This window comes from Phyllobates terribilis, unplaced genomic scaffold (genome assembly GCF_046119375.1).
Source record: "Phyllobates terribilis strain yellow unplaced genomic scaffold, ASM4611937v1 Scaffold_1__5_contigs__length_1240528914, whole genome shotgun sequence".
In the NCBI taxonomy this organism is placed as follows: Eukaryota; Metazoa; Chordata; class Amphibia; order Anura; family Dendrobatidae; genus Phyllobates; species Phyllobates terribilis.
In genome coordinates, this window is record NW_027362761.1 from 583,747,796 (window position 1) to 583,760,515 (window position 12,720).

The window sequence follows — 12,720 nt, forward strand, 5'->3', positions numbered from 1 at the left end:
TCCAGTGCAGACAATGCTCTGTGAGCTAAACACATCAGCAGCAGCTGCACAGATCTCTGCTGGATTGTTACAATGTATCCAGTGTAGACAATGGTCTGTGAGCTAAACACATCAGCAGCAGCTGCACAGATCTCTCCTGGATTGTTACAATGTATCCAGTGCAGACAATGCTCTGTGAGAGAAACATATCAGCAGCAGCTGCACAGGTCTCTGCTGGATTGTTACAATGTATCCAGTGTAGGCAACGCTTTGTGAGAGAAACATATCAGCAGCAGCTGCACAGATCTCTGCTGGATTGTTACAATGTATCCAGTGCAGACAACGCTCTGTGAGCTAAACACATCAGCAGCTGCTGCACAGATCTCTCCTGGATTGTTACAATGTATCCAGTGCAGACAACTCTCTGTGAGCTAAACACATCAGCAGCAGCTGCACAGGTCTCTCCTGGATTGTTACAATGTATCCAGTGTAGACAACTCTCTGTGACAGAAACATATCAGCAGCAGCTGCACAGGTCTCTGCTGGATTGTTACAATGAATCCAGTGCAGACAATGCTTTGTGAGCCAAACACATCAGCAGCAGCTGCGCAGATCTCTGCTGGATTGTTACAATGTATCCAGTGAAGACAATGCTTTGTGAGCCAAACACATCAGCAGCAGCTGCGCAGATCTCTGCTGGATTGTTACAATGTATCCAGTGCAGACAATGCTCTGTGAGCGAAACACATCAGCAGCAGCTGCACAGATCTCTGCTGGATTGTTACAATGTATCCAGTGCAGACAATGCTCTGTGAGCGAAACACATCAGCAGCAGCTGCACAGATCTCTGCTGGATTGTTACAATGTATCCAGTGTAGACAATGCTCTGTGAGCTAAACACATCAGCAGCAGCTGCACAGATCTCTGCTGGATTGTTACAATGTATCCAGTGTAGACAACGCTCTGTGAGAGAAACACATCAGCAGCAGCTGCACAGATCTCTGCTGGATTGTTACAATGTATCCAGTGCAGACAACGCTCTGTGAGCCAAACACATCATCAGCAGCTGCACAGGTCTCTCCTGGATTGTTACAATGTATCCAGTGTAGACAACGCTCTGTGAGAGAAACATATCAGCAGCAGCTGCACAGATCTCTGCTGGATTGTTACAATGTATCCAGTGCAGACAATGCTTTGTGAGCCAAACACATCAGCAGCAGCCGTACAGATCTCTGCTGGATTGTTACAATGTATCCATTGAAGACAATGCTCTGTGAGCCAAACACATCAGCAGCATCTGCGCAGATCTCTGCTGGATTGTTACAATGTATCCAGTGCAGACAATGCTTTGTGAGCCAAACACATCAGCAGCAGCTGCACAGATCTCTGCTGGATTGTTACAATGTATCCAGTGTAGACAATGCTCTGTGAGCTAAACACATCAGCAGCAGCTGCACAGATCTCTGCTGGATTGTTACAATGTATCCAGTGCAGACAATGCTCTGTGAGCCAAACACATCAGCAGCTGCTGCACAGATCTCTGCTGGATTGTTACAATGTATCCAGTGTAGACAATGCTCTGTGAGCTAAACACATCAGCAGCTGCACAGATCTCTGCTGGATTGTTACAATGTATCCAGTGTAGACAATGCTCTGTGAGCTAAACACATTAGCAGCAGCTGCACAGATCTCTGCTGGATTGTTACAATGTATCCAGTGTAGACAATGCTCTCTGAGCTAAACACATCAGCAGCTGCACAGATCTCTGCTGGTTTGTTACAATGTATCCAGTGCAGACAATGCTCTGTGAGCTAAACACATCAGCAGCAGCTGCACAGATCTCTGCTGGATCGTTACAATGTATCCAGTGCAGACAATGCTCTGTGAGCCAAACACATCAGCAGCAGCTGCACAGATCTCTGCTGGATTGTTACAATGTATCCAGTGTAGACAATGCTCTGTGAGCTAAACACATCAGCAGCAGCTGCACAGATCTCTGCTGGATTGTTACAATGTATCCAGTGTAGACAATGCTCTGTGAGCCAAACACATCAGCAGCAGTTGCACAGATCTCTGCTGGATTGTTACAATGTATCCAGTGTAGACAATGCTCTGTGAGCTAAACACATCAGCAGCAGCTGCACAGATCTCTGCTGGATTGTTACAATGTATCCAGTGCAGACGATGCTCTGTGCCCTAAACACATCAGCAGCTGCTGCACAGATCTCTGCTGGATTGTTACAATGTATCCAGTGCAGACAATGCTCTGTGAGCTAAACACATCAGCAGCAGCTGCACAGATCTCTGCTGGATTGTTACAATGTATCCAGTGCAGACAATGCTCTGTGAGCGAAACACAGCAGCAGCAGCTGCACAGATCTCTGCTGGATTGTTACAATGTATCCAGTGTAGACAATGCTCTGTGAGCCAAACACATCAGCAGCAGCTGCACAGATCTCTGCTGGATTGTTACAATGTATCCAGTGCGGACAATGCTCTGTGAGCTAAACACATCAGCAGCAGCTGCACAGATCTCTGCTGGATTGTTACAATGTATCCAGTGTGGACAATGCTCTGTGAGCCAAACACATCAGCAGCAGCTGCACAGATCTCTGCTGGATTGTTACAATGTATCCAGTGCGGACAATGCTCTGTGAGCTAAACACATCAGCAGCAGCTGCACAGATCTCTGCTGGATTGTTACAATGTATCCAGTGTAGACAATGCTCTGTGAATCAAACACATCAGCAGCAGCTGCACAGGTCTCTCTGCTGGTTTGTTACAATGTATCCAGTGTAGACAATGCTCTGTGAGCAAAACACATCAGCAGCAGCTGCACAGATCTCTGCTGGATTGTTACAATGTATCCAGTGTAGACAATGCTCTGTGAGCCATACACATCAGCAGCAGCTGCACAGATCTCTGCTGGATTGTTACAATGTATCCAGTGCAGACAATGCTCTGCGAGCTAAACACATCCGCAGCAGCTGCACAGATCTCTCCTGGATTGTTACAATGTATCCAGTGCAGACAATGCTCTGTGAGAGAAACATATCAGCAGCAGCTGCACAGGTCTCTGCTGGATTGTTACAATGTATCCAGTGTAGACAACGCTCTGTGAGAGAAACATAGCAGCAGCTGCACAGATCTCTGCTGGATTGTTACAATGTATCCAGTGCAGACAACGCTCTGTGAGCTAAACACATCAGCAGCTGCTGCACAGATATCTCCTGGATTGTTACAATGTATCCAGTGTAGACAACGCTCTGTGAGAGAAACATATCAGCAGCAGCTGCACAGATCTCTGCTGGATTGTTACAATGTATCCAGTGCAGACAATGCTTTGTGAGCCAAACACATCATCAGCAGCTGCGCAGATCTCTGCTGGATTGTTACAATGTATCCAGTGCAGACAATGCTTTGTGAGCCAAACACATCAGCAGCAGCTGCGCAGATCTCTGCTGGATTGTTACAATGTATCCAGTGTAGACAATGCTCTGTGAGCTAAACACATCAGCAGCAGCTGCACAGATCTCTGCTGGATTGTTACAATGTATCCAGTGCAGACAATGCTCTGTGAGCTAAACACATCAGCAGCAGCTGCACAGATCTCTCCTGGATTGTTACAATGTATCCAGTGCAGACAATGCTCTGTGAGAGAAACACATCAGCAGCAGCTGCACAGATCTCTGCTGGATTGTTACAATGTATCCAGTGCAGACAACGCTCTGTGAGCTAAACACATCAGCAGCTGCTGCACAGATCTCTCCTGGATTGTTACAATGTATCCAGTGCAGACAACGCTCTGTGAGCTAAACACATCAGCAGCAGCTGCACAGGTCTCTCCTGGATTGTTACAATGTATCCAGTGTAGACAACGCTCTGTGAGAGAAACATATCAGCAGCAGCTGCACAGATCTCTGCTGGATTGTTACAATGTATCCAGTGCAGACAATGCTCTGTGAGATAAACACATCAGCAGCAGCTGTGCAGATCTCTGCTGGATTGTTACAATGTATCCAGTGCAGACAATGCTCTGTGAGCCAAACACATCAGCAGCAGCTGCGCAGATCTCTGCTGGATTGTTACAATGTATCCAGTGCAGACAATGCTCTGTGAGCCAAACACATCAGCAGCAGCTGCGCAGATCTCTGCTGGATTGTTACAATGTATCCAGTGTAGACAATGCTCTGTGAGCTAAACACATCAGCAGCAGCTGCACAGATCTCTGCTGGATTGTTACAATGTATCCAGTGCAGACAATGCTCTGTGAGCTAAACACATCAGCAGCAGCTGCACAGATCTCTGCAGGATTGTTACAATGTATCCAGTGTAGACAATGCTCTGTGAGCTAAACACATCAGCAGCTGCACAGACCTCTGCTGGATTGTTACAATGTATCCAGTGCAGACAATGCTCTGGGAGCCAAACACATCAGCAGCAGCTGCACAGATCTCTGCTGGATTGTTACAATGTATCCAGTGTAGACGATGCTCTGTGAGCTAAACACATCAGCAGCAGCTGCACAGATCTCTGCTGGATTGTTACAATGTATCCAGTGCAGACGATGCTCTGTGCGCCAAACACATCAGCAGCAGCTGCACAGATCTCTGCTGGATTGTTACAATGTATCCAGTGTAGACAATGCTCTGTGAGCGAAACACATCAGCAGCAGCTGCACAGGTCTCTGCTGGATTGTTACAATAAACCGGGCAATGTGAACTGAGGTCTAAGATGGTAGACATGCAAGAAATAGGAGCATGTTCACACTAGCAAAAAAGAAACAAAACCTACAAAAGACAAAAATATATCTCATACCCTACCATCATTATATATAAATGTAAAGCAAAGTTGCATAATAAATATAGGGTACTTAGTGAACTATTTTTGATCAAAAAAAGTATACAAGCCGTCCCACCAGCGGCAAGGTGACCCTAAATTGGGACGGTACCTATACTGCCTATATTAAAAACCTTACTGTATATCAAAGTTGAAGCAATGCATATAAAAGGGTAGACAAATAGGACCGGGTCCCAACTCCAGACCACCCAGGCCCGTGGTAAGCTACATATATACCAGTCAGCTCAACAAAGGGGATGCCACACCCTTAAATTGCACAGAATGCAACCAAGACAAAAAACCAGGCAATGTGAACTGAGGTCTAAGATGGTAGACATGCAAGAAATAGGAGCATGTTCACACTAGCAAAAAAGAAACAAAACCTACAAAAGACAAAAATATATCTCATACCCTACCATCATTATATATAAATGTAAAGCAAAGTTGCATAATAAATATAGGGTACTTAGTGAACTATTTTTGATCAAAAAAAGTATACAAGCCGTCCCACCAGCGGCAAGGTGACCCTAAATTGGGACGGTACCTATACTGCCTATATTAAAAACCTTACTGTATATCAAAGTTGAAGCAATGCATATAAAAGGGTAGACAAATAGGACCGGGTCCCAACTCCAGACCACCCAGGCCCGTGGTAAGCTACATATATACCAGTCAGCTCAACAAAGGGGATGCCACACCCTTAAATTGCACAGAATGCAAACAAGACAAAAAACCAGGCAATGTGAACTGAGGTCTAAGATGGTAGACATGCAAGAAATAGGAGCATGTTCACACTAGCAAAAAAGAAACAAAACCTACAAAAGACAAAAATATATCTCATACCCTACCATCATTATATATAAATGTAAAGCAAAGTTGCATAATAAATATAGGGTACTTAGTGAACTATTTTTGATCAAAAAAAGTATACAAGCCGTCCCACCAGCGGCAAGGTGACCCTAAATTGGGACGGTACCTATACTGCCTATATTAAAAACCTTACTGTATATCAAAGTTGAAGCAATGCATATAAAAGGGTAGACAAATAGGACCGGGTCCCAACTCCAGACCACCCAGGCCCGTGGTAAGCTACATATATACCAGTCAGCTCAACAAAGGGGATGCCACACCCTTAAATTGCACAGAATGCAAACAAGACAAAAAAACAGGCAATGTGAACTGAGGTCTAAGATGGTAGACATGCAAGAAATAGGAGCATGTTCACACTAGCAAAAAAGAAACAAAACCTACAAAAGACAAAAATATATCTCATACCCTACCATCATTATATATAAATGTAAAGCAAAGTTGCATAATAAATATAGGGTACTTAGTGAACTATTTTTGATCAAAAAAAGTATACAAGCCGTCCCACCAGCGGCAAGGTGACCCTAAATTGGGACGGTACCTATACTACGGTTTTGTTTCTTTTTTGCTAGTGTGAACATGCTCCTATTTCTTGCATGTCTACCATCTTAGACCTCAGTTCACATTGCCTGGTTTTTTGTCTTGTTTGCATTCTGTGCAATTTAAGGGTGTGGCATCCCCTTTGTTGAGCTGACTGGTATATATGTAGCTTACCACGGGCCTAGGTGGTCTGGAGTTGGGACCCGGTCCTATTTGTCTACCCTTTTATATGCATTGCTTCAACTTTGATATACAGTAAGGTTTTTAATATAGGCAGTATAGGTACCGTCCCAATTTAGGGTCACCTTGCCGCTGGTGGGACGGCTTGTATACTTTTTTTGATCAAAAATAGTTCACTAAGTACCCTATATTTATTATGCAACTTTGCTTTACATTTATATATAATGATGGTAGGGTATGAGATATATTTTTGTCTTTTGTAGGTTTTGGATTGTTACAATGTATCCAGTGCAGACAATGCTCTGTGAGCGAAACACAGCAGCAGCAGCTGCACAGATCTCTGCTGGATTGTTACAATGTATCCAGTGCAGACAATGCTCTGTGAGCGAAACACATCAGCAGCAGCTGCACAGATCTCTGCTGGATTGTTACAATGTATCCAGTGTAGACAATGCTCTGTGAGCTAAACACATCAGCAGCAGCTGTACAGATCTCTCCTGGATTGTTATAATGTATCCAGTGTAGACAATGCTCTGTTAGCGAAACACATCAGCAGCAGCTGCACAGATCTCTCCTGGATTGTTACAATATATCCAGTGCAGACAATGCTCTGTGAGCTAAACACATCAGCAGCAGCTGCACAGATCTCTGCTGGATTGTTACAATGTATCCAGTGCAGACAATGCTCTGTGAGCCAAACACATCAGCAGCAGCTGCACAGATCTCTGCTTTGTTACAATGTATCAGTCTGGAGTCTGGGATGTTTAGAGAATTTTCTGGGCTGGATACAATGTAGCGAAGTCTCAGCTGTGAGGAGTAGCAGTTCTATCCAGGGAAGGCAAAAATCCCCTAAGGTGGTTGTATCATTACAGATAACCCCTATAATATAAGGGCATTGATGAGATGATTGGCGCAGGTCTGTGACTGTCTGCAGCTGCGATAGAGGAATATAATACTTTTTAAGATGTTTAAGTTTTCTTTCTACTTATACAGCATTAGTGTTATATTACTTTTTGATCTATTTATGCTATAATAGTTTTTATTTTTATATCCTGTAGTATAGTAGGTTTTTTATACAGTAGTATATTAGTTTTCTATGCTTTTGTAGTGTTATATTAGTTTTCTTCTTTTTTTATAGTGTATTTTCCTCATTTTTTATCCACTTATACTGTATTATAATAGTTTTTCTATCTTTTTTTTTCTGTATTGTATTACTTTTCTTTCTTTTGCTGTATTTTTTTCTAGCTTTTTATTGTATTATAATAGTTTATTTTGTACAATATATTATATTTTTATATTTTTATACTGCATTATAATAGTTTTTATCTGTTTATAGCGTATATTAATTGTTTTTATCTTTTTGTTCTGTGGTATAATTATATTTTTATACGGTATTATATTTTTTCTGTTTTGAAAATGTATTATAATAGTTTTCAGCTTTTTATAGTGTAATATAATCTTTTTATTGTTTTATAATAGTTTTTCTATCTTTATATACAGTATATATTAGTTTTCTATCTTTTATACTGCATTATAATAATATTTACCTTTTTAAAGTGTACTATAATATTTTTTTTATATTTATATTCTGCAGTATATGTTTTTTATACATCATTATATTAGTTTTCTATAATTTATAGTTCTATAATAGTTTTCTTTTTATCGTGTATTATAAGAGGTTTTATCTTTTTATACTGTGTTACAATACTTTTTCTATCTTTTTTATACAGTATTATTTTCGTTTTCTATCTTTTATACTGTTAGATAATATTTTTTTATTTTTTTAGTGTATTATAAGTTTTTATACTGTATTATAATAGTTTATCTTTTTTATACCGTATTATATCACTTTTTTTATCTTTTACTGTATTATATCTTCTTTCTTTTTATATTACACTATAATAGTTTTTACCTTTTTATAGTGTATTACAATCATTTTTTTATCTTTATATCCTGTAGTATAATTTTTTTTTTGTCTTTTTATACTGTATTTTTTTGTGTTATTTTGTATTAGAATAGCGTATTTTGTACATTTTTATTAGATTTCTATCTTTTATATAAATTTTCTATCTTTTATACTGTTCTGTAATAGTTTTTATATTTTTTTATACTGTATTATATTTTTTTTTTTATCCTTTTTAAACCTTTTCAGTTTTTCTTTCACCTGTTTGCTGAGAACTCGCAGCCCCCTCGTCTTGACTACACCGATATGTTGCTCTATTTTGCTTCTCATCCAAACCCGCTGGAAGGTTTCTATCGAGCATTAAGTGTCGCAATCGGGGGTCCGGTCACGAAGCCTCCGGATGATAACCTGCTCGTAAAGGTACCGGCTCTGACAGATGTCCCAAAAATTTTCCAATAGTTATACGTAATTCCCCCACCCCTCCAGTGCCATTCTCTGTATACAGTAGTGTCATGTGACCTCAGCAGCCAATCATTGCCCACAGATACTTGGCCCAGTGTTTGGCTGCAGCGGTCATGTGACTGAACCGCTGCAGTGATGTGAGCTGAGGCGGTGCTGGACCTACCTGCCCTGCAGGGTGTTTTGGTGGAGCTCCCCTTTAATATCTGTGTTCCTATATAGAGTCCTCTTCTCATACCGATCATTTTCAGTCTTTTCCAGCCATGGATGCCATAGAAGTGAATACGGAGAGAATAACAGTGGATTATGGGGGTGATATCGCCGCGGACACAGGACAACCCACCATCACATTACAGGAAGTTCTGCGAGTGTTTCAGCACGGCGCCGGAGATGATGGGGATACTCATAGGTTTCGCCAGCTGGAGAGCGAAGCAAATCATCACCACCAGGTTAGATGTGATTACAGAGGTGTTGGTGCTCATCTGGGGGTCCCCCAGAAACACATCAGGGTGGATATAAAGGGGTACAGGCTGTTTTTATTGTACATGGGGGAATATAGTAATTGAGAAGGCGTTGTCCGAGTACATGACATTCTTTATCAGTCCCCTTAGGGGACTTGTGCTTGTGATTTACTGATTGGCTGCATAATACACTGTACTACTGTAGTATTGCAGTGTACTGTAACGTCACACAGGCACCAAACTGCCTCCATGTTGTACGGAGCGGGCGCAGCACCTGAGCCTGCTCCGTACAGTGACAGCGCACGGTTGTCATACATGAACGGCAGCTGTCACCAGGGAGGTTAAAGATGACCACAGACATGAGACATTTATCTGCAGATCATTGGCGGGCTCAGCTTATTTTTAAGGTGATCACACCCACAAACACTCACCCGGCAGCGCGCGCTCACCAGCCGTCCTCAGAGGAGAAATCTGCTGACAGACTTCTCTCCCATGAAAGCAAAAGGACCAGGTGTCAAAGTACTCGATCTTTATCTGTCCTGACATCAGGGGGACGGGAGGCCCCCGTACACATCGGATGAGTGTCTGGACTCTGCGGGTTCGGAGGATTTTCATCCTTTATGTGTGGGGACCTGTTCCTTATATCCCAGTGTAACACATCTTATCTCAGATTTGCTGCAGATCACATAGATTTATACCCAATCCTGAATGCCACTTGTGCAATATTGATGTTTTTTCCCTTTTCTTCTAGATAATCAAGGACATATTGCAAGAGTTGAGCCCCGGCGCTCTGGGCCATGTGTCCCTTCCTGCTCTCCTCAGACATCCCATCTTTCATGAACTCGTTGAAGATTGTCAACTTTATAAACTCTCGGTGAGTAAATTATTACATCTGCCTGATGCCTAGAAAGGGGTTCTCCACCTTGTAGACCAGACGTTACATGAACCAGAAGTTTGGTGGACCGGACGTTGCATGGACAATACAGTACATGGACCAGACGTCACATGGACCAGACGCTACAGGGATCAGACGTTACAGGGACCATAATTACATGGACCAGACATTACATGGACCAGACATTTCATGGATCATACAGTACATGAACCAGACGTTATGTGGACCATTGTTACGATACTGGCTTAGTACTGATGGAAACCAGTGGCCGAAGGAGCACAAGCAGGAACAGCAAGCGGTAGTAGAAGTTCTTGGAGATAGCAAGGAATTGTAGGAAACAATCCGTAGATAAATTAGAACAGTCTGGGTACGAATGTTCAGGAGCTGGAGACTGAAACTAGGCTAGCAGCTAGACACAATACTCAAGCAATGATTGAAAGATCCATGTGTCTTTAAGTAGGCCCAAACAGGAAACAAGATGGATTCCATAGATTCAGAATCCACCATCTTGGTAAAGGGCAATTGCTGAACACAACAGCAGCCTCCAGTGGTAAGGAGTGGGCTAGCAGCACAATTATTAAAGAGAACAATAGCAGCCACTAGTGGTCAAACTGTAGAAGGCAACAGAAATCCTGACAACCATACAGTACATGGACCAGACGTTACAGGGATAAGACGTTACGTGGACCAGACGTTACGCGGATAACACAGTACATGGACCAGTCATTACATGGACCATATGTTATGTAGACCAGATGTTACGTGGACCAGACATTACGTGGACTAGACATTACATGGACCAGACAAGGCGCGGACCAGACGTTGCATGGACCTGATGTTACATGGACCTGACATTACAAGGACCTGACGTTACATGGACCTGACGTTACATGGACCTGATGTTACATGGACCTGATGTTACATGGACCTGACGTTACATGGACCAGACGTTACAGGGACTAGACGTTACAAGGACCAGACGTTGCATGGACCAGACGTTACACGGACCCGACGTTGCATGGACCAGACGTGGCACGGACCAGACGTGGCACGGACCAGACGTGGCACTGACCAGACGTTGCATTGACCAGACGTTGCATTGACCAGACGTTGCATTGACCAGACGTAACATGGACCAGACGTTGCATGGACCAGACGTTGCATGGACCAGACGTTGCATTGACCAGACGTTGCATTGACCAGACGTAACATGGATCAGACGTTGCATGGATCAGACGTTGCATGGATCAGACGTTGCATGGGTCAGACGTTACAAGGGTCAGACATTACGTGGATCAGACGTTACGTGGATCAGACGTTACGTGGATCAGACGTTACGTGGATCAGACGTTACGTGGATCAGACGTTACGTGGATCAGACGTTACGTGGACCAGACGTTACAAGGACCAGACGTTACAAGGACTAGACGTTACCTGGACCAGACGTTACATGGACCAGACGTTACATGGACCAGACGTTATAAGCACCAGACGTTGCATGGACCAGACGTTGCATGAATCAGACGTTGCGTGGACTAGACGTTGCGTGGACCAGACGTTGCATGGACCAGACGTTGCATGAATCATACGTTGCATGGACCAGACGTTACAAGGACTAGACGTTACATGGACCCGACATTATAAGGGCCAGACGTTACATGGACCATCATGTAATGTTAGGTTTCCTATGAGAGATTGTATTACCAGACACAACAGCTGGAGTCGCGGACACCATAACCCTGAGTCATCCAATCACTGATCTAACGGTGTCAGCGTGTTCAGTAAGTCAGCACATGTGGGCATCAGAGAACCATTTTTAATAGACGCTTTTGCTTGAGAGGACTTGGTACAACCATGTTGACCCTTTTATTAAACTGCATGGCCAATCCCTTTTACAATGGTGAAGACTATTACAGCTATTATTCGGTTTATAATTCATTTTTACCCTTAAATTCCAAAACGAAATGTCCTGAATTAGAAAAACATGGCAGCTTTATCCCAGAAACAGCGCCACCTATGGCTACAGGTCGTGTCTGGTATTGCAGCTCAGCTCCATTGGAGCAGTATTAGTTTTTTCTAATACAACCTTACACAATGTGCACAAAGTTTTTTTCTTACTGCAGCAACGTATCAGAATATGTTTTTTTTTTTTTGTGACAGGATATCCAGGACATACTTGAGAAAACCAAAGCCACACAGATGAACGAAGGGGACAGCGTGACAACCAGCTCTACCGCATCATAACAATGTTATTTGTTTCCCTGTGCCCTGAGTATTTTATACATCTCTGCTTTTTTTTAATGCTTGGGGAAAAAGAAACCTCCTCCCAGAATGAGATTGGATCTCAGATAATAAAGCAGTGTGTTCTATCTGTATATGAGTATGATTATTATTCACTCACATCTACCATTCCTCTTTAGCTTCTGTAGCTAAGAAATACTTAAGTTCCCCGCGTTAGACTGAGGTTTTCTGTTTTCTGCAGCTCACTTGACAGCTTTACTGCACAGACTGGGACAGAATCAGCAGAGTCATCTCCTAATTATTAGAATGTCAGGAAGGTAATGACCAACTCTGTTGCATTGCTGGAGTCCTAGATA

General features: G+C 42.8%; 1 protein-coding gene across 2 annotated transcripts in view; it reads left to right on the forward strand.

Annotated features, from left to right (window-relative positions):
- Nucleotides 1-12,498, forward strand: part of SPEF2 (sperm flagellar 2) — a 158,622-nt gene extending 146,124 nt beyond the window's left edge. For both annotated transcript variants that reach the window (XM_073681592.1, XM_073681589.1), the window contains 4 exons: nt 8,558-8,728; nt 9,019-9,216; nt 9,980-10,102; nt 12,284-12,498. In XM_073681592.1, coding sequence (XP_073537693.1) covers nt 8,558-8,728; nt 9,019-9,216; nt 9,980-10,102; nt 12,284-12,367 — 576 coding nt within the window. In that variant the 3' untranslated portion in view covers nt 12,368-12,498. The remainder of the gene's footprint in view (nt 1-8,557; nt 8,729-9,018; nt 9,217-9,979; nt 10,103-12,283) is intronic.
- Nucleotides 12,499-12,720: the final 222 nt, after the last annotated feature.